At 53.6% G+C, this 20740-nt stretch overlaps 9 protein-coding genes across 9 annotated transcripts; 5 read left to right on the top strand and 4 right to left on the bottom strand.

Annotated features, from left to right (window-relative positions):
- Window positions 1-840: 840 nt before the first annotated feature.
- J4E88_006059 (uncharacterized protein) lies at window positions 841-3141 on the bottom strand (the record flags this gene model as incomplete). The annotated part of the gene is made up of 5 exons (XM_049399690.1): window positions 841-1106; window positions 1243-1415; window positions 2302-2504; window positions 2563-3001; window positions 3137-3141. The coding sequence occupies 5 exons, from the start codon at window positions 3139-3141 to the stop codon at window positions 841-843; spliced, it is 1086 nt and encodes a 361-aa protein (XP_049254703.1).
- Window positions 3142-3698: 557 nt separating this feature from the next.
- J4E88_006058 (uncharacterized protein) lies at window positions 3699-4332 on the bottom strand (the record flags this gene model as incomplete). The annotated part of the gene is made up of 2 exons (XM_049399689.1): window positions 3699-3807; window positions 3857-4332. The coding sequence occupies 2 exons, from the start codon at window positions 4330-4332 to the stop codon at window positions 3699-3701; spliced, it is 585 nt and encodes a 194-aa protein (XP_049254702.1).
- A 1015-nt stretch (window positions 4333-5347) lies between these two features.
- Window positions 5348-7453, top strand: J4E88_006057 (uncharacterized protein; the record flags this gene model as incomplete). The annotated part of the gene is made up of 1 exon (XM_049399688.1): window positions 5348-7453. One exon carries the CDS (start codon window positions 5348-5350, stop codon window positions 7451-7453), a length of 2106 nt encoding a protein of 701 aa, XP_049254701.1.
- Window positions 7454-7920: 467 nt separating this feature from the next.
- Window positions 7921-10312, bottom strand: J4E88_006056 (uncharacterized protein; the record flags this gene model as incomplete). The annotated part of the gene is made up of 4 exons (XM_049399687.1): window positions 7921-9656; window positions 9709-10114; window positions 10169-10221; window positions 10273-10312. 4 exons carry the CDS (start codon window positions 10310-10312, stop codon window positions 7921-7923), a joined length of 2235 nt encoding a protein of 744 aa, XP_049254700.1.
- Window positions 10313-10660: 348 nt separating this feature from the next.
- Window positions 10661-12682, top strand: J4E88_006055 (uncharacterized protein; the record flags this gene model as incomplete). Its single annotated transcript, XM_049399686.1, has 2 exons — window positions 10661-10885; window positions 10952-12682. 2 exons carry the CDS (start codon window positions 10661-10663, stop codon window positions 12680-12682), a joined length of 1956 nt encoding a protein of 651 aa, XP_049254699.1.
- A 166-nt stretch (window positions 12683-12848) lies between these two features.
- On the top strand, window positions 12849-13427 carry J4E88_006054 (uncharacterized protein; the record flags this gene model as incomplete). The annotated part of the gene is made up of 1 exon (XM_049399685.1): window positions 12849-13427. One exon carries the CDS (start codon window positions 12849-12851, stop codon window positions 13425-13427), a length of 579 nt encoding a protein of 192 aa, XP_049254698.1.
- A 626-nt stretch (window positions 13428-14053) lies between these two features.
- J4E88_006053 (putative NRPS-like protein biosynthetic cluster) lies at window positions 14054-17655 on the top strand (the record flags this gene model as incomplete). Its single annotated transcript, XM_049399684.1, has 6 exons — window positions 14054-14162; window positions 14211-14545; window positions 14598-14902; window positions 15579-15721; window positions 15775-16294; window positions 16344-17655. 6 exons carry the CDS (start codon window positions 14054-14056, stop codon window positions 17653-17655), a joined length of 2724 nt encoding a protein of 907 aa, XP_049254697.1.
- Window positions 17656-17787: 132 nt separating this feature from the next.
- On the bottom strand, window positions 17788-18753 carry J4E88_006052 (uncharacterized protein; the record flags this gene model as incomplete). The annotated part of the gene is made up of 3 exons (XM_049399683.1): window positions 17788-18271; window positions 18325-18465; window positions 18581-18753. 3 exons carry the CDS (start codon window positions 18751-18753, stop codon window positions 17788-17790), a joined length of 798 nt encoding a protein of 265 aa, XP_049254696.1.
- An 897-nt stretch (window positions 18754-19650) lies between these two features.
- Window positions 19651-20688, top strand: J4E88_006051 (uncharacterized protein; the record flags this gene model as incomplete). The annotated part of the gene is made up of 2 exons (XM_049399682.1): window positions 19651-19903; window positions 19952-20688. 2 exons carry the CDS (start codon window positions 19651-19653, stop codon window positions 20686-20688), a joined length of 990 nt encoding a protein of 329 aa, XP_049254695.1.
- Window positions 20689-20740: the final 52 nt, after the last annotated feature.

Raw genomic sequence — 20740 nt, 5'->3', positions numbered from 1 at the left:
GTCGCAAAAGAAAAAGTTCAGGAGACGCGTCGCTATTAAACTTTAGGCGCGCTTCAAGCCTCAGGGACACCGCAGGTGGGGAGCCGCCGAATCGTTAAGTCGATGCTGAATCGAGGGTGCGACGTTTCAATGGGCTAAGCGCGTCGTTAGCTTGATATATGGTTTTCACGATTCCGTTATCAGGATTTTAGCCGGCTTTGGGCGTTGCTTATGCTCACGCTTATGAATCGCGTTCGTGGACAGGCTGTCCACACGCATTGTTAGATATTGGAGGCTTGAGAAAAGAAAGCTAAGGAGCGGGTGCTAGCCAATTTACGCTTAATCCCGGAATCCCTTGCTGCGGATCCATCGCTGACAATACATACCTGTGCAGAGGAATGCTTACATGCTTGGAAACAACAACGCGGAGACGTTCCGTCCTCCTGACAAGAACATCGTGAAGTGCGAGTCCTGCAGCTGGGTCATCTGGTATGACGTACGCCTGAGATCATTGCTATTCCGGGTTCTCCGCAGCATCTTTGGAAACTCCATCAGCAGCGTCTTACCAACAGACGCGGACGCGGGCTTCAAGGCTTCGCGAAGTGAAATATAGGTATGCTCTAGTTTGTCATCTGTGCGGAATGGTCGTAGAGAGCGTGCTAGAAGATTTTCATTCATATCTTTCCTGAGACATAACGCCAGTCCGGTATTTTGCCTGCAAGACCCACCGCGATTGCTGACCGTCACGGTCGTTGCATTCATGAAGTCCTCCATTTCAATATACATGCGGTAGGCCGTCATTGCACGTAATCTCCTCTCTGACTCTTGCGACCCTTTCTTAAGCTACTTTTGCGTAACTTCTTACTCGACCTCAGTCTTGGACTCGAAGTTGTCGCCAGCGACGAGGTCGGGGATGTCATCATCGTCCTCCTCGTCGTCGTCCTCCTTCTTGTCACCGTCCTCGCCCTTCTCCTTCTGCATGCTCTGGTAGGATTCGGCGAGTTTGCGTAGCGATGCGAGCGAGTCGGGGCCGAGCTGGTTGAGGATGCCGGGGACGAGCTCTGTCAGCTCCTTGTCCTCGCCGTGTCCGTAGATGGCGAAGGTGTTGGCAGGTACTGATGCGTGAACTATACGATGCGTGAGTCAGTATGTACTCCGATGGAAAAAGTAGGGTGACATGAGTGTGGATCATGTGGTGCCATGTCTGTGGTGTACCAGGGCACTCTTCCCTATCCACATGTCACAACGCTTGGGATGACGTACCCTTTGGTGCCGAGAAGTGGATGACGTTTCCGTCGCTCTTGAACATGTTGACCTCCTCAATGGCCTGGATGGGCTGGACGTTGAGCTTCTTCAGCGCGGTCTGGAGCTTCTTGTCGTCGGTACCAGCGGCCCTGTGGACCTTCTTGACCTTCCTGCGGGGAGTACCCTTGCCGCTATATATCGAGTTAGCCTCGAGTTCCTCGTGTCCATCTCATCTCTGAGTGTCGCTCGCTTCCAATGGGCGGTCGTGGTGGGATTTCGCGGGTTCGTGATATTTTGCGGTGCGGGGCTGTCAAAATACAGCAGGAGAGGCTTGCTTACCCTGTACACACACGAGTTAGCAACTACTCCCTCGAATGACATAGCTGACTGCTCTATAAAGCAATTGCAGCTCAGAATTGGAGTACGTACCAATGCGCACCGACGCTTGCATGCGCGCCAACTTTGCTTGATCCATATTTGCGGTGTTGAGGAAGGATGACTAGGTGGGGAGAGCTGTAGGCGTGGAGTGTCAGCGGTCGGGTCCGGGTTCTGCGCAGATGGGGGTGAGGGTGAGGGCTCAGAGCGAGCGCGGGGCCGGTACGCACCTAAATTCGGGATCGTGGCCGAGACTTGGAGTGTGGTGTTGCTGGTGAAGTTGTTGCGGCCATCGGCGAAACTCACCGGAAGCGCCGATTGTGTGCATGTCCTCGCTTGTGGGAAGCTTCAGATCCCCGCAACGTCAGAGGGGTCATACGCGCCAACACTTGCATCCAGCCATTGCACAACCATCTCATCCACCTCAAGACACTCAACATGACGCGTTAGTGATTGTCTCAATTGGATTCACACGCAGATGCAGATGCAGATGCACAGACGGAGCCGCGGTTCACACCAAGGCCAACATACGGAATGGCGGTCCATCGACTTTACACCAAAGGAAAATTGCTTCACATCCCAGCAGACTGGCCCATTGCGCTGAATTTGATCGCGAATAGTGGTATTAATGCTCTACTTCAAAAAGCCCAATCTATCTAAAGTAGTGCGATTCCAGCCACACCAACAGCACCCAATGCCCACGAGAAAGCCTTCGCTTGCACTGCTGCACCTGTCGGCGTCGCTGATGCAGCACTTCCGCTGGCGGCCGAGCTTGGGCTTGTCTCCGTCTCCGTTCCATTGGGGTTTCCTGGAATGTCTTCCTGAGTAACTTTCATGCCTGTCTGGTTCTTGCAGTTGTCGGCGAAGTTGATCTGAGCGTTGTTGACCAGGGTCACGTCCGCACACTATGTGGCCGTTAGCGACTTTCTTGCGATAATGGACCATTCCATGTCAAATGCTTACCTGGTATAATCCACCCGCCTCGTGGTTGTTGGTAACAACTTGTATCGAAGCCTTGGTACCATCCGTCACATTCAATCCTTCCGGTATGGAGACGTGACCGAAGCAGAAGTCTCCTAGACCTGATACTTGGGTCTGCTGTTGCGCGACGATGCTGAATCCCTCTCCCGGGTTATCGCCAATGGCCATGTATACAGCAACGTTGGTCTGTGGGTGCTCCATGTGCAGTTGTATCGGCCCTCCGCTGATTGGGAAATCGGTGCGCTCTTGCTGGACATCGTTGTAGCCTCCACAAGGGAAGTTGCCCTCAGTGTCATCGGTGAATCCACGCGCTTCAGGGAAATTGAGCTGGAAATGGGCGAGTGTAAGGGGAAGGAAGGCGAGCGCAAGAGCCCCGTTGGTAAGCATATTGACGATTGAGAGGTAAACGTAGGTCTTGATGCTGTGTAGGAAAGAGAAGGAACAGCGCTTGCAACTTGATGCAGAGGAATGCGAGAGGTTTAAGAGGGTAACAATAAACAGTAAATAAACGCCGGGATCACCTGCCGTATTTATTACAGCTTACTCTGGGACGCACCCCATCCCATGCCGTGCATTCCGTTCCAGTAAATCGCGTGGCTTGCCCGTGAGCACTCGAAGCGACCTGCATTGATCCCGCGTTTCGAATAGGTCGACGATCTAAGCGGATAGCAGTAAGTGAGCAGTATCCTGCATCAGCGGCGACTGTCGCTAATGTGCAAGCCGTTAGGGTATGGTATCGTGTGGCGCGCAGGGTGCCGACAATTGAGCAAGTTTATTACCAAAGCGGTGGTTCCTCACCGCGGAAGCGACTAGCGTCCAACAAGGTTACATTTCACCGATGGCATTTCCGGTGACGCGCCGAGGCCTAGATTATGGTTCTACTGTATAGCCGGGAATGAAGATCAAAATGATGGGAATACCACGTCCATGAATCGCATTTGTGTTGCAGGAAACAAGCTTTGTGCACCCCACGGGGTTCTGCGAGGAAGCTCCTAGCGACTGAATGAACACGAAGTGTTGAGGAACCTTCTTTAGAATATGTGGCTAGGGTATCAAGATGAATATTACGCTCTGGAAAAGCTGTCTTTGTATATAAATAACAGAATGCAATCGAAGACTTAGTGCGCCGCAACCTGATTGAACCTGCCAAACGCCAGCTCACCAACGAATGCACCTGCTAGCACAGACAAAAAGTACCCAACATTGTAAGTCATGACCGCCAACATGCTGCCCAAAAGTTAGCTTTGATGCAATGACTGGAATGTGTAGTGCTTACAGGAGATATCCGACGCCGGCCACAACTGTCATCAACAGTGCCCGGGGCAGGTCGATGCTAAATCTCCATGGCTGAATGTGAGAGACCGGCGCCGAAATGATGCGCACATCCTCCTGGACACCGTTTGTTGTGAGGACACCGGTCATCGAGTTGGCGTCGTCTGCAGCGCTATCGACAACCGCTTTCTCGCCAGCAACGACGATATAGCGTCGCTTCAGCGCGCTCTTGACTGCCTTGATCTCGAGGTATGTCTTTGCGGTGAAGAGGGCGCGAAGGATTATGGACAGGAGAATAAGGAAGATGCATGTCCCTGCGTATTGACCAGCGGTCGTCGGGGTCCAAGCCTCGGAGAATAAAGGAGTGGTCGTTGACGTGACGAACGCCATTGCCATACCGCCATGTGAGGAAGTACCCATGGACATGCCGCCCATATCCATCGAATCCATAGCCATATCGTGACCCTCGTGAGCAACCATGATGATGGGTTCGACGTGCGTGTAGCGATAAGAAGGTTCCGTTGATGAGGCTCAGGATGGGTTCAGTTTAGGTCGCGCGGGGTGATAAGGGATCGAAGAATAGGTACCGAGTTCCAGACTGCTGTCTTAGTCCTGGGGCAGGCGATCGCTTAAGACTTCTCGGTACGCTGTGGGCTTGCGCGTTCGCTGGTTCCAGTTCCGTAAAGATGAAGGCGCCTCAGCATGAACGCACGACCTGGAGGCGCTGGTTTCGTGTTGCAGTGTATACAACTGTGGTGAATGCGCAAGATTCTGCGACACTTCAAGAAATGGTCAAGTCTGGGCTGAGGCGTGGAGCGTCGGGGCATGTGAGCACATTTCTCGGCAACGCCTTCCCGCCTACATGTATGACAGGCAAATCTCGCAGCTACGGAAAGATGCCTTCCATGCGCGTTGTATGGGTCATGGCACGCTGTCGGTGGCTCGGGCGTGTGAGCGACGTTCAAGCAGCCGGACTCCCAAGGAGCGACTTTGAGCATAATTAGCCGGTTATGGTTAGCGCATGAAGCTTATTTCAAGCCACGGCCAACAGAGTGCCCGCTGGGCCTCGATGCACCCCCGCAGTGCATCGACCCTGCCGCCCTGCATCTGAGAGGCAATTGATTACAGTCGGCACTACGGCCACATGGACTATTACCGGCACCATGGCTGAAGACGGTGCGTGTGTGCGTCTTTCGCTGGACGACTATCACATCTTGTCAACCTCCTATGACATTGTCACACACTGTCTATTTCCCAACGTCCTAGAGTGCGTCTCCATACCGATCTCTCGACGTAGCGACGAAACAACTACCCTGGTTACATCTCAGACTGCTCGCGACGAAGTCAGCATGCGATAAACATCGGTACAGGCACACGCCATCCATCACTGGCAACCGCCCAACCTTGCATTCAGTGCAAGCCTGGAAACAAAAACCAAACAAGAGGCGGCAACACTGCAGCAGCGCGTAGCATCATGAGCCACAATCACATGTCGATGGGCTCCATGGGCGCCTTGCCCCCGCTCACAGAATGGCCGGACTTCTACTACGCAGTGATTGGGGCCGCAGTCGGTGTCGCAACACTGTTCAACGTGTACAACTATGTGCTATATCGCCAAAGAATGCTCGCAGCAAGAGGGGGATCGCGGACGCCTGCAAAGCCTATCTCATGGCTCGCCCTCGGGAATGCGACACTCTACGCCCTGACACGCGAAGCGTCCAATTTCTCATTACGCATACCACTGAAAGGTCGCATACTCAGACTACCAACAGTCGGACGATCGTCGCTTGTTGTCGGAAACGTAGTTGTGCTGGTCGTTCTATGTTTATACGGCTTCGATGTGACGGATATGTTCAGCATGGAGAACATCGGCTTTCGGTGCGGTGTGGTCACGATCGCCCAACTACCGATTATCGTCCTGCTAGCGGGCAAGAATAACATCATCGGGTGTCTTAGCGGTGTGAGTTACGAGCGTTTGAACTGGTTACACCGTTGGTGCGCTCGATGCATGCTCCTTACGGCCTCCATGCACATGGGGTATTTCCTCAGTGCATGGGCTCCATACGACTATATCGGCTATCAACTCAAGAATAATGCGATTGTATGGAAAGGCCTTGCTGCATGGTGTACCCTGGCATGGATTGTCTTCAGTTCCATGACACCTATCCGAGGCTGGAACTACGAGATCTTCGTTATTCAACATATCGTTTCGTTTGCAGTCTTCCTTGCGTTCGTCTACATTCATACCCCTCTCGAGATGAACGGCTATGTCTGGGCTCCTGTTGCCATTTTCCTGTTCGATCGCCTCTTCCGAGCATTGCGACTGCTATACATCAACAGCTCCGTATTTCATCCTGCGTTGAGGAAGCGGGGCCAACTGAGTGGCCTCTGGGCGTGCAAGGCCGAGTTCACACCTCTCCCTCACAACACCACCCGAATCACTATTCCTAACCCACCCATCAGCTGGACTCCTGGTCAACATGTACATCTATCATGTCACTCCGTTGTTCCGTTACAAAGCCATCCATTCACCGTGGCCTCGATACCAGCAGATGGGAAGATGGAGTTTTACGTCAAGGCCGAGAAGGGAGGTACCAAGCGTCTCTTCAGGCACGCGGAAAAATCTGGCAGCCTATCTGGAGTGCCCGTAAAAGCCAGGACTGTGGCCATAGAAGGCCCATACGGCACTCTGAGACCACTGCGCCAATTCAACAGCGTCGTTCTTCTCGCAGGAAGTACCGGCGGCACCTTCACTCTCCCGCTCCTTCGCGACCTCCTCCAGGGTTGGAAGGAGAATGCTTATGGCAATACAGGCAGCACCTCGATCTTCAAAACACCTACGGGTGCGGTCACACGACATATCCGCTTTATATGGGTCGTCAAGAGTAGAGGGCAGCTAAGTTGGTTCTCCGAGCAACTTTCCTCGGTATACACCGAGTTCCGAACGCTACAGGAAACACTCCGCGACATCAAACTCGAAATGAGCGTCTACATTACCTGCGACGAGTCCTTCACAGAAGAGCACAACTCCGTGCTTTCCGGCGTGACGGCACCCAACGCGAGTGCAAGGGCACGGAACGAACCCGAGCATGGTACCGTGCAATATAGATCGCCCTCACAGACATCAGAAAAGAAGAGTGAGAAGAAGTCGCATAGACAAGGATACCAAGAAGTAACATCTATCGATTCATCAAGTCTCGATATCCAGGAAGCATGTGGTCCAAACGGCACATGCTGTTGCCGCACCGCAGTTGATGAATCTTCTTCAGCCAGTAAAGCAGTGTGCAGCTGTTCGAAACCTACAGCTACTTCATCTCGCCCTGCATCGCTCGCACCGTCCACCCCATCCTCTCTCGAGAAGGGCAAAAGAGTCGTCGTGCATCCATCGATAGCAATATACTCCGGTCGACCGAAGACGCGGGATATCATACGCAGGTCGTTAGAACAAGCGTTGGGCGAGAGTGCGGTGGTGGTGTGTGGACCGCAGGGGTTGGTGGCTGATGTGAAGCACGATGTTGTCTCGCTGAGTGACGAGCGGGCTGTGCACAAAGGGACGGGAGCGCAGGGTATATACCTGCACACCGAAAGCTTTGGATGGTAATATATTCACTCCAGTACATTCTTAATCAAACCACGCCATCCATAAGTGCATAATGTGAAGTATGGTAGTAGTAACATTCGTCGCAATAAATAAGAGTACAGATGCAACCCGTCTCATCACGGTGCAACGCCTCAAACGCCTATCCAAACCCAACCCACAATATCGCCAAAAAGATGCTAGTATGCGTTCGTGGAAAATGTGCGTAAAACAAAGCGCAGATGCAATGATGATGACAAAGGGAAGAGATGGTAGATGGGACGCGACGCATACGCTCGCTTTCAATCCACAATCCTCAACGCCAGACACCACTCCGTTTGATGGAACAAAGGAAATGGTATTTGCCCGCCCTCCTTTCGTCACGCCAACGCCGTGGAATGTTATGTGTCCAAACACCCCATTAATTACCCTTCGTCGTGTCGTTGTTGTATATGTCGTAATCGTTCCGGGGCTGTCACGCATCGTCCGTCCTACCGGACCATGCGCTTGCTGCGCTGGATGAAAGGAGATGGCATCTCCGGCTCGGTTTCGGGGTCCCATACTGCGGGTGGACTGATACCGCCAGTTCGCTTGACGGGACTCCTTCGGCCGTTGTATCCGAAGCCCTTCTTCGCGCCTCCCTCGTCTTCACTCATAGTGTGCACAGGGATACCGCGCGCTTGTTGAAGTTCGACTAGTGTGCGGCCCTGAACACCGCCGTTGTTGCGCATCGCTTGGACGCGGAATGCCTCATTGCCCTTCTTTGATGGGAGTCCGGCGAATGGAATGGACTTTGTAGTAGCGCCTGTCTTGCGCGGCGATGTTGATGCGGTGTCGGTGGACTTAGACTTCGTTCGAGAAGGCGACGCAGCGACGATGGGTACGGCGGAAACAGGACGGGGCTTTGTAGTTCTGGGACCCAGGAGGTTTGGTGTGCTTACCAATCGACCGTTGGCCTTTAACAGCGGCGCTTGGGCATTTGCGAGCACTTTGAAGGGGTCCGCACTCATAGGACGACCCCCAGAGGCGCTTCGTGCGCGGGTTGGCGATGGCAGAACAGGAAGATCATCATCGTCGTCGAAGTCGGCGTTCCACTCTGCCTCAGTTGGCGACGGGGGAACGTCAGCTTCCCACTTCTTCGCGCCTTCCTTAGCAGCAGCGAAGATGTTTTGCTTAGGTTGCTGGTTGCGACGAGGGGAAAGCGAGAGTCCCTTGAGTGAGATAGGTGCCGGCGACGGCTCAGCCATCTGCACATCCATGGGAGAGTCGGGTACTTGTGTGGTGGAGGGTTGAGAGAACATTGTGCGGGCGCGGACGAGTGGACCGCGGGACGGTCGCTTTGCCTTTGGCTTAGCTGCGATGGTAACATCTTCGGTGTGGTCGTCCAGGGAGAGTGACGATAGGTCTGTTCCGCTGGCGAAGTCGGAGTCTGTGTTGAGGGTGTTTTGCGAGCCGCTCTTAACGGCACCATCGGACTCTGCTGAGAACAAAGCAGACGTTGGTTCTGTTGCCGCCATAGTAGGCGTATTGGACCGAGGAGCCAGCTTTGGCGATGTGCTCAGACGGTTGGGGTACATCTTCAGGGCGCGCTCTACCCGCCTGTTCACTTCTCCCTCGAAGGTCGCCTGGAGCTGAGCCAGCTCTTTTTGTACTCGTTGTTCCGTTTGCAGCTTCACTTGTCGCTCAATCTCCAACTGTGCTTTGACTTCCCACTCTCGTCGTAATTGGTCGTCCAACTCTTTGCGTATCCGTGAAATGGCTTCGCTTGCCTCCTTCTCCCGCTTCGCTGTCAGCATACGCTGCTCACGGAGGTCTTGTCCCAGCTTGACGACTTCCTGCTCTTTGCGCATAAGCTTGACAATTGGCAGGTTGAGAAGCGCGGCTGTGTCTGGTCGGTTGTCGGGCGTTGTGTTCAGGCAGCTCGCAATGACCTTTCGTAGTTCCGCCGAGTAGCAGGCCGGTATGTCGGGGTATCGGCCCAGCTTGATCTTCGAGATGAGCTCGAAGTGTGTTTTGGCATTGAAGGGTGGTGACTTTGTGCACATCTCGTATATGATGCACCCGAGTGCCCAGATATCGGAGTGGGGACCATATTGCTCGGCTTTGCAAATCTCAGGCGACATGTAAAACGGCGTGCCGACGTAGGTAGAAGCGAAGTCGTGGGATTGGAGGATCTTGGACAGACCGAAGTCGCCCAGCTTGACGCTGTTGTCATCGCCAAGGAAGACTGTGAGTTGTTAGCGCAGAGTCACGCGACGTGGAGATGACCAGATACTGACTGTTCTCGGGCTTGAGGTCTCTGTGGAGAATCATGGGCTTGCGCGGGTCACGGGCAGGCTTCGCGTTGCCAACGAGTCCCATGACGTTGCGGCCTGCCGCAGGTGGGTCTTCGCCGTAGTGGCAGCGGTACAGGGCGCTGACGATTTGGCTGAAGATGCTCCAGACGAACTCCTCCTCGCACACCTGGTTCTTGTTCTTGAGGTCGCGGATGACACGCCCGAGGTCGCCGTTGCCGCAGTACTCCATGTAGAGGTGAAGGTCCTGCGATGCCTTGATGTGGTCGCGCTCGAAGTAGGCGACGATGTTGGGGTGGCGGAGCTCCTTGAGGATGGACAGCTCGGCCTGGAGCTGCTCGCGTTCCTTCTGCGACATCTTGAGATAGCTGATTTCCTTGCGGCACAGGATCTACGCGGCGGTTAGCACGTCGTCGCGCGCGCAGGCTTCGTCGTCGCTGCTTACATAGCCATCTGACTTCCGCTTGACTTTGCGGATGATACCAAAGGACCCATGGCCTATACAACGTCAGTATGCGTCCTCTTGCGCCTATCGGGGGCGGTCCGTACCAATCTTCTCGAGCACATCGTACTTTTCTTCCTCGGGCATGGTGAAGGTATTGCTATTGCTCAAAAGACATGCAACGATTAAGGGTAGGATAGGGTAGCAAGCTGCTGGGTTAGTAGAGCTCGGAGGTAGCGAGGGATGTATGTAATGTACAGTGGGTGGGATGGAAGCCAAGTTTCCTTGGTGTTTGGCCCTGTTTACGCTAACGGCCGTCAACCCAGCAACGCTGCACGCGCCTCACGTGTTGCAGTTGCCAGGCGCACGCACCCCTGTCACTGCCCTTATCGATAGTCACGCCGATCTCCGCCGCCACTCGTCATCGCAGAGCAATAGTCACTTTCACCTCCACCATGTCGCCGTTACTGAGGACCTCTCCTTCTTGCCACAGCCATGGACGTCAAGAAGAAGTACGAGATCGAGGCGGCCCTCGCGACCGAAGCCCAGGCGATCTCCTCGGGCCAGCTCAAGGAAGAGAATCCGCTGGACACGAGCGAGGATTTCAGGGTCTTCTGTGAAGCATGCCGGCGGGGCGACTTGAAGGTTTGCCAGGAAATGATATCGACCGGGGTAAACATCAACGCAAGAGACAGGTTTGATTACACCCCACTTATCTTAGTAAGACAATCTCCGATTTCAAATCTAAACAATTCGCTATTCAATCCAGAGCGCTGACCGCTGAAGGCCAGTCTATGCGGTCACTACGAAGTCATACGCCTGCTGCTCGAAAACGGTGCACTCTGCGAACGCGACACGTTCCAGGGCGAGAGATGTCTATACAATGCGCTCAACGACCGTATACGTAACCTACTGCTATCCTACGACTATGCGAAATCCTCGAATCCCTTACAACCGCTGGCAGCGCATATTACTTCGCTCCTCACGCGACCTTCGCCCAAGACGACAGACATTACCATCACAGCCTTCGACCAAGAGTTCCACCTCCACAAATTCCTCCTCGCCGCACGATCGCCCTACTTTGCGAAGAAGCTCGAGACAGCGCCGAATACAGCGTCATGGAAACTACCCAATACTATACCCGCCGAGTCGCTAGGTGTGGCGTTGCAGTATTTGTACTTCCAGGAAGTCTCAATACGGAGAGCGTTACATGGGCTGAGTGACGAGCAGGAGCTGGTTGTGCTAAAAGGCATAGATAAGATTGGCAAGCAGCTGGAGATAGAACGCCTGTTTGAAGATATAACAGAAGTCTCGGATCGAAGATTATTGCGCCAGCGAAGAGCAGAGGAATTGGAACGCGGCAGAGATCAGCTAGAGGGCTGGTTCAAGAACAACGTCCTCCGGCATAAAAGAGTCGTAGACACCGCAAAAGTGGACAGTATACAATGGGACCGGGAAAACTCCATCTTCGCCGATATATTACTGCGCGCCGATGACGATGACGAGGACCAAGACTCCGATGGCACAGATCGGTCACCAGGGCCGTCGGAGTCATCTACGCCGCCTGTGCGAAGCACACCGGGGCCTCTTCTAGGCATACCTGTCGGATCAGGTCGCTCACGTTCGAGGTCGCCGTCCCGCCAACGAGCGTCCCGTAAATCGACCATTTTCCCTGCGCATCGAGCTATGCTATTGCGCTCCGAATATTTCCTGACCATGTTCAGCTCGCAGTTCAAAGAAGCACAAGATACACCGCATTTGCAGATTGTAACCATTGACTGCTCGCCAGCCGTCCTGGAAACCATACTCACCTTTATGTACACCGAGCGCGCCGACTTCGGACTCGATATTGCCATCGACGTGCTCTTCGCTGCAGATCAGCTCTTCATCGAGAAGCTCAAGCAGCGCGCCGCCATCATCATCTCTGCGCTAGGCAATGGCGCAACCTCAGCAGTCGAGTCAGACAACCCACGGGGAGCTACAGATGCCGATGAGGCCGTGGATATTTACGAAGTTATTCGAGCCGGGTGGGATACAAGGGTGCAACGCCTCGAAGAATTTGCTGCGCGATACATCGCCTATCGACTGGAACACTACATCGACCAACCTGAGTTTGCAGAGCTGGTGCAAGAATCTGCGAATCGCGTCAAGGCACGTCAGGAGACTGACACTGTCGAACTTGTCGACGATATTCGCTACTACCTCTCGGAACGATTCAGGCTTCGCTTCGAAGACAGCGGGCTGGATGAGATGATGGATGAGAACGCAGCCATGCAAGCTAGTACCGAGGGAGATCTCGTTGACACAATGGGCGATCTCGCATTAGAAGACAGTGTACCCGACAGTGTACAGCAGGACGAGAACATCGCGGCGGTTGAGCAACAGATTGCTGCTGGTGTGATTAGGAATTTAGACGGCGAGGAAGTTGGTGATGAGTTTGCTCAGGATGCGATGAATTATCAAATCTTGCTGGGAAAGATAGACACCTTGCTAGAGAAGCTGAACTTGGATGCTTAGATAGCCAATCCAGTTAGGCCCGGGTAAATCCCTAGCGGTCTTGGAACTCATGTATTTTATTGGAGTACGCCACATTCTCATGATACCTTCAGCATTCACCTTTCACCCCCCAATTTGCAAAATCCTTCCTGGCACATTCCTCGGCCTCACGTCAACTTACGCTGTCATGCCTTCTCAATTGGTGGACGACTGCATCCGCCTGGACCTCCTGTGCCGGCTACGATGGAATCTGTTGACCGGCTGGCACGATATTGAGATTGTGGTGGGGTCCAAAGACGAAGAAAAGATTGTCCCGCTGATCGACCACCCCTATGCGAACGAAGAGATTAGCGAGCCTGGACTGAGCCGCATCGAGGTGAACAGCCGCGAATGTCTCGAAAAGTTCGACCTCTCGTACGATTCTAGCCCTGAGGAGGACGGCTATCGACCCCCACCTCCTCTAATCATCGAGAACGAAGACGGGAAGCACATCACATTGAGGCAATTTGTTACCGAAGTACATGCCTATCTCAATGAGCATCTGGCCGAACTCAAGAAAGCCCAGCGCGTAATGGCCGCCGAGCCTTGGTCGGAAACGATGTTGTTCTACAGGCGCGCCTTGCCAAGAAGGACCGATGATGGTCACATCATTGTGAACGTTGAGATGATGCCTCGGGCGCCTGATGAGGAGACCAGGAAAAGGCTTTGGGCCGCTCAACTGAGACAAGCCGAACACTACGAAGGAAAGCGCCGACCTCGTCGATAGTCTATCGAACCGATCCTGCCGAGGTGACATACTCTATGAAATCGAGCGATGTCTCGCTCGTAGGCAAGACGCTGAACGAGAAGTGGAATCCTGGCAAGGTCAAATTATCCTACAGCAGGATCGTGACGGAGATCATGGCGGTCAATATCACCACCTTTGTCGAAGTCGTGCCTGCGGGTGGAAGGGTGACGTAGAAGGTACGATTTCGGGAGACTGTTGGAATTGCCGGTTGAATCCTAATCGCGACTCCGATTGATGGACTTGATGGAGGGTTCGGTGTCTTGAGTCTTTGTTGTATGATTGCATGTAGTCTTCTAGTTATTTCCAGATGATATGCGATGTTCATCGTCTCGGGCAAGAGCACGCTGTTGGTGACATCATGGTGGGGTAGCCGCGGTGCTCAGTTCCCCACCCAACCGTCGTTGACAGTTTGACAAATACCTTAGCAACTCATAATGCGCGTCATTGCTCGAACAACTTCACTTCTTCAATCTCCAATTGCTCGAATCTTACCTCAGAACTTACGAGGATTTTCAATTGCGGCACCACGTTTCTTTACACTCCGCCCAACAACGCTTCCACGTAAACAAGGGCTATCCGCCATCTCCAAACAACAGACCGCAACGATGTCGACAGAATCCACACAGTCGCAGGCATGCTGCAACACACCCGCTGTAGTCAGCGAGGGCTACCAACCCAAGGGCGATTACATTGAGGCAGACGGACTGAAGACTTGTACGTCCCAGCACGACATCACCAGGGACCGCAATTAACTTCCAACAGATCAAACCGGCCCCAAGGACGCAAAACAAGGAATCCTAGTCGTCTACGACATCTTTGGATTCTTCAACCAAACACTCCAAGGTGCTGATATCTTGGCTTACACCGACAACCAGAAGTACCAGGTCTTCATGCCCGACTTCTTCGAGGGCAAGCCAGCCGACATCTCCTGGATGCCCCCGGACACCAAGGAGAAGGAGCAGAAGATGGGCGAGTTCTTCCAGTCGCAGGCTGCGCCGCCAAAGACGTTGCTGCGCATCCCGAAGATTGTCGATGAACTCACTCAGAAGTACGGAATTGAGAAGTGGGCTATCATTGGCTTCTGCTGGGGCGGAAAGGTACGGAAGAGCTAGCCAGATCACCTACGACGTATCTCCTAACACTGTACAGATTGTCAACTTGTCTTCCATGGAAGGCACAAAGTTCAAGGTCGCAGCAGCATGCCACCCCGCCATGGTTGCTGGCGACGACGCCCCCGGCATCAAGATTCCCTACATCATGCTTCCATCAGGCGACGAGTCAAAGGATGACGTCAAGAAGTGGCAGGAAGGCATCAAGGTTCCTCACGTGGTTGAGTGGTTCCCAGACCAGATCCACGGCTGGATGGCGGCGCGCAGTGACCTTTCGCAGGAGAAGGTCAGGAAGGAGTACGAGCGCGGATACAAGATGGTGTTGGATTTCTTCCACAAGCATATGTGAGTTTAATGGAAGAGCTGCGGTAATGTAGGTAGAATGCTCATTTCGCTAGGAGTTCTGAGGCGAAGCTCTAGTGTAAATACCGGTAATGTCGACACGAAACAATATAACGTAGGACAGAATAACTCTTCTTCCCAAACTGTGACTGTGGGTGTGTTGTTAGCAGCCTCGAAATTCCTAAATATAGGCATGGCTGCGCCAGCTATCCTATGCCCAGGCGGATCAATCATCGCCAACGTTTTAATCCATGGCCAATGTGGAAAAGGTCCGAAGTCATCGCAATGAAGGTTGCAGAGTAGAGTTACGGGTAGGTGTGGGGCTCAACACGTGGGGTTAGGTACTCTGGGGCCGCCAGCCGCGTGCATTGGCGTAGAACGGCGGTTGGGAGGCCGAGGGCATGTCGGCAATTGATCACGTTGCGGATGGCCATGTCGCAGGTTATCTAGAAGCATTGGGCAGACTTCGGCGCATTTCTGTCGCGACATTTACCTTCATTGTTTCTCTGCGCATCTTTCACGTACATTCTTCATTCAAAGACATACAAGAAAGATCTCATCATGGCTCTTCCGATCGGTGCGTGTTCCCATCTCAAGTAGCGGCCGTGGCGCGCTTGTCGTCCCATCCAGCTCCCGACCATCTCTACACAACCGTCGTCGTACATGTTGGTTAACGAAGCTTTGAAGCACCTCAAGCTGTAGCAGGCGCAATCGCAGGCGTTACTGCCGCTGCAGCCTACATCGACGCCAAATACCACATCACCAAAGACCTCAAAGGCCAACGCGTCCTGAAAGCTGCCGCGCGCGATCTCGAGAAGAATGGTAAGCCGAAGCTGCGTATGCCTCCTACCACCCACGTTCTAACAAGACAACAGCACAAGGCAGAGGCCAATCTCTGTGGTACCAATTCGAAGCCCAAGTACACCGCCTGCCCTCGACCGAAGAATGCATCTGGTCCCGAACCGGCTGCTACACCTGGGCCGAAACCTACGCGAACGCCTGCCGATACGGCCAATACCTCCGCCAGAATGGAGTCGTTCCCGGGCAGCTCTTTGCCATGTACATGATGAACCGGCCGGAGTTCCTCTTTGCACATCTGGGTAGCTGGAGCATAGGAAGCGCGCCGGCGTGGATCAACTACAACCTCGCAGGCGATGCGCTGGTGCACTGCTTGAAAGTCAGCGGCGCCAAGGTGCTGCTTGTGGATGAAGACCAGGAGTGCAGAGACCGCATCGAAGCTGTCAGGGAGAGGTTGGAGAGCGAGCTGGGCATGACTGTACTGGTCTTGGACACCGGGTTGAAGGGAGAGATATCGAGGCTGGAACCTACTAAGCCTGAGGATGAGCTTAGGGCGGGCATGAATGGAAAGTTCCCGCTCTTCCTGTTCTATACAAGGTTAGTTACCGCCGCTGTGCTGTGAAGAGGACAATGCTAACTACAACAGTGGCACAACTGGACACCCGAAAGCTTGCCCCTTCGAGACGCAAAGAGCCGTTGGTTTGACACAGCGTGTGGGTGCTATGGGACTAAAAACAGGACCGAACGGCGATAGGTGGTATGTTTGCATGCCGCTATACCACGGTACGGGAGGCACGACGGCACTCGTCTGCATGGTCACCGGCCTTACATGCTGTATCGGCACCAAGTTCTCTACATCGAAATTCTGGACCGACGTACGCGATTCGAGATCTACCGCCATTGTCTACGTAGGAGAGACAGCTCGTTACCTTCTCAACGCCCCTCCTAGCGACCTCGACCGGAAACACAATGTTAGAGCCATGTTCGGCAATGGTCTTCGTCCCGATGTATGGCAGCGCTTTGTCGATCGCTTCGGCATCGAGATCGTCGGCGAGTTCTTCAACAGCACAGAGGGCGTCATGGCGCTTTTCAATGGCTCGCGTGGGCCTTTCACAGCAACTTCAGTTGGACACCAGGGTATCATCGAGCGCTGGCGCTCCCATAACACTTACGTCCCAGTCGAGATCGATTTCGTAACCGGAGACCTCTTGCGCGATCCTAAGACCGGATTCTGCAAACGCAAGTCCTACGAGGAGGGCAGTGAGATCCTCGTACAGATGCCGAGCGAGCAAGCCTTTGTCGGCTACTGGAACAACCCGGATGCTACTGAGAAACGCTTCGAACGCAATGTTTTCAGGAAAGGCGACTTGTATTACCGTACAGGCGACGCTCTCCGCCGCGACGCCGACGGCCGCTGGTTCTTCATGGACCGCCTCGGCGACACCTTCCGCTGGAAATCGGAGAACGTGAGCACAGCTGAAGTCAGCGAGGCACTTGGCTCTTTCCCCGGGATTCAAGAAGCAAACGTCTATGGTGTCGAAGTGCCTGGCTACGACGGCCGCGCAGGATGTGCAGCCATCTACATCGACCCCGCACATCTCGACTCATTCAACTTCAACGCGCTACTTGCGCACGCGAAGGAGAAGCTGCCGAAATACGCAGTGCCTGTTTTCTTGAGGATACAGAAACAGCAAACTACGATGCACAACAACAAGCAGAACAAAGTTCCGCTGAGGAATGATGGTATCGATCTGAGGAAGCTTATGGAGAGGGCGGATAAAGAGGCGAGGGAGCAAGGAAAGGAAGAGGCGGAATACGATACCATGTACTGGCACCCGACTGCTCTTGGGTCTGGAAAAGGCAAGAGTGGCGGTGATGATGGATATGTTGTATTCACCATGGCGGATTGGGATTTGCTGAAGGGAAGTGTAGATGTAGAGGGTGGTGCCAAGCTGTAAGGTTCCCCAGTATATAATTGCTTTTAGTCTGTAAATCGTAGCGTCTTCGTTCTGTAATAAACATCATGTCTGCGAACACGCGTGAGCCATGACTGGGTTTGTTTGTGACACTGTCGCGTCTTCATTGTCGTTTCACTTCTCTTCCATCAACGTAGGCTCGAACTTCTCCTTCCTGGCCTGCACAGCACCAGAGGCCTTCCACGCAGACAGAATCAAGTCCACAATAGCATCCACACCTTGGTCCCTCTTGACGACCGCAAAGATAGTCGGTCCACCCTCACGCATCCTCCTGCTATCCCGCTCCATAACACCCAGATCCGCACCGACCGCCTCGGCAAGATCGATCTTGTTGACGACCAGCAGGTCTGATTGCGTGATACCCGGACCACCCTTCCTGGGGATCTTATCACCACCCGAGACATCGATAACGTAGATGATGAAGTCAGCGAGTTCGCGCGAGTAGTTGGCAGCGAGATTGTCGCCGCCGGACTCGATGAGCAGGAGGTCCGTGTTGAACTTTTGGTGCAAGTTGGTGAGCGTCATGAGGTTGACGGAGATGTCTTCGCGGACAGCGGCATGGGGACAGCCTCCCGTTTCGACAGCGACGATGCGCTCACTATACTCGTGTCAAACATGCCCCGGCAATGTGCGTATTGTGGCTGCTCTTACGCGGGCAAGGCGTTGTTCTTGGTGAGGAACTCGCAGTCTTCTCGCGTGAAGATGTCGTTTGTTACCGCGGCTATGGAGAAGCGTGTTCGGAGGTGTTTGCACAGGGCTAGCATGAGAGCTGTCTTGCCCGAGCCTACCGGTCTAGGCTGGTCAGTATCTTGAGGATATAGTACATCTTGCCATGCCAACCCTGCAGCAGGCAAACATCGGCCGAGCAGTGTAGCAACATGTACGTGTCACACGGGGTCCATCGTACCCTCCAATTCCGATAGTGAAGGACCGGTCTTCCCAGTCTCTTCCCTCGATGATGGGCAGCTCGCGGCCCAGGTAGCTCCCCGGCCCATCGAGGATCTCATGCGTGTGGCCGTGATCCGCAGCCTCGTGCGAATGCGAATGCGACGCGCCTTCGTGTGAGTGGCCGGTAGACATTGTTGTATGATGTAGTATGACTATCAGTCAACAGCGGAAGCCAGCAAGCAGGAATGAAGCTCGAGGATCTCCATGGTGGGGCACGACACGACGAGAGACGTGGGGTTCAATCCGGCGCAACCCTGGTAGCGAAGCTTCACTCAATAACACCGGCGATAGGCTGACAGGCGACGACACGCCGCTCGCATGAACAACACTCACGACCATATCAAAGGCCAATTCAATGCGGCGGTGATTGTCATTACCGTAGCGTGCCACGACTCGAATAAGGCGTCCTTAATCGGAGGATACGGGAGTGCTCGGACCATGGCGCGAGGGATCATTGCTGCTGCCCCTGCATCTTCATCACGATCCTCGGCACCCGCGATATGATTACCAGCTATAGTTCCCTTCTCTGAATTTCACGGACCAGCATGTTCCCACATGGACCTGTCGTTCCTGGTCGGCGGCGCATAGCAGCTTGCGTACCATTGGGAAAGGAGAATGAGGTGCCGGAGCAATCTTTCGCTTCTTCAATCCTTCAATATCGCCCAGACCCGCCACACAGCCACGGCAATGGATATGCAGTTAATTTCCACGCCTGCGAGCCTCCCTATGCGGTGGCCCTGGTACCTGCAGGTGACATGACGCAGGATTTCGCAGCTCTATGTAAAGCCAGCGCAGCACCCGCAAGCTTGTGGACCCTGTTTTCTCAATGCCCTTGCGTTTTCAGGTTTCTGCGTCTTAATCGAGATCGTGCGGTTTGGAGATATTTCCCCATACGGTAGACCTCTTCCTGCTTTAAGGATAGTTGTTCCCTTCTGAAACTCACCTTCGTCGCTCGCCTGCTTTCCCCGCTTCCTCTTGTTTGTTTGTTTTGCGATTCTATACGCGTATTTTTCTGGTGTAATGTCTAACATGGCTGTTTCGTGGGAGAAATCGACACATGGGTCTCTCACGCTATGGGATATCGATCGCGAATTCCAGGATGCGCATGAAGCGTACGAGCAGTGGCAGGCGCGGCATCGTCGCACGCGTTCCAAATGGTTGTGTCTCGGCACGAAGAACCGCGACGATGCTGTTGGCAAAGCTCTGCGCCTAGGGGGACAGATTCAAAGGATCATGGAGCAAGGAAAAGCAAGATTTGGGACACGATTCGAGGAAGGCGACAGTAAGTACGCGGTTCAACCCCGAGATGATAGAGACTGACCATGTGTAGCAAAATGCAACACCATCCTCTCAGCACAACTCCTACGAATCCAATACGAAATCAGACAACCACTTTACGACAGCGTTTTCTCTTCGACACCAACGATACCCATTGACAACATAATTACGACCGCCAAAAGCGTCCGTCGCGCCTGCCTTACCGCTCTACGCGAACAATACGCACGTCTCGAATCGCCAATACTATCACCCATACTGCCTCCTCCACGTTTCAAAGTAGAGTTCTGCCCATTCGCAGACAACCTGCGGAAAGATCTCAAAGAGTCCAAATCGAGCACACTACGCGCCAAGAAAGCTTTCCCACACGATAAACACGACGACAGGGAGATATGCCCACACTGCGATGCATGTATATCCGTTGCTGCTCACTCCGGACTGCCTGCATCCAGATGTATACTCTTCACCTCGCACATTGCGCTCGACACAATGGCAACGAACGACAAAGCGACCTTTGCATGCAACAGCTGCTACAAGACTTTCGATGATTCCTACGCCTTCCTTGATCATTACTTCCAGAAGCAAATCGGGAGTGAGAGGAGCTGTTTACGGCTGTCTGTACAAAGGAGCTCGAGCTGGTTCTTGAACGAGCAGTTCCTTGACAGCGACCCTTCGATTGTAGAACAGTGCCTCAAGAATTGCATGGCGAGAGAGACTATGCGAGGTAGAGGCCACAAAAAGATGAAGAGTCAGATCACTATACGACAAGTACATTCGAGCGGGAACGATTGAAGTTTTCCTGCCTGGAAATGATAGCACGACCATATATCACGCCGCCACTGGC

The sequence above is a fragment of the Alternaria novae-zelandiae genome (assembly GCF_023758075.1).
Source record: "Alternaria novae-zelandiae strain BMP 2774 chromosome Unknown scaffold_11, whole genome shotgun sequence".
Lineage (NCBI taxonomy): Eukaryota > Fungi > Ascomycota > Dothideomycetes > Pleosporales > Pleosporaceae > Alternaria > Alternaria novae-zelandiae.
This window is presented reverse-complemented; position numbering and strand designations above follow the sequence as displayed.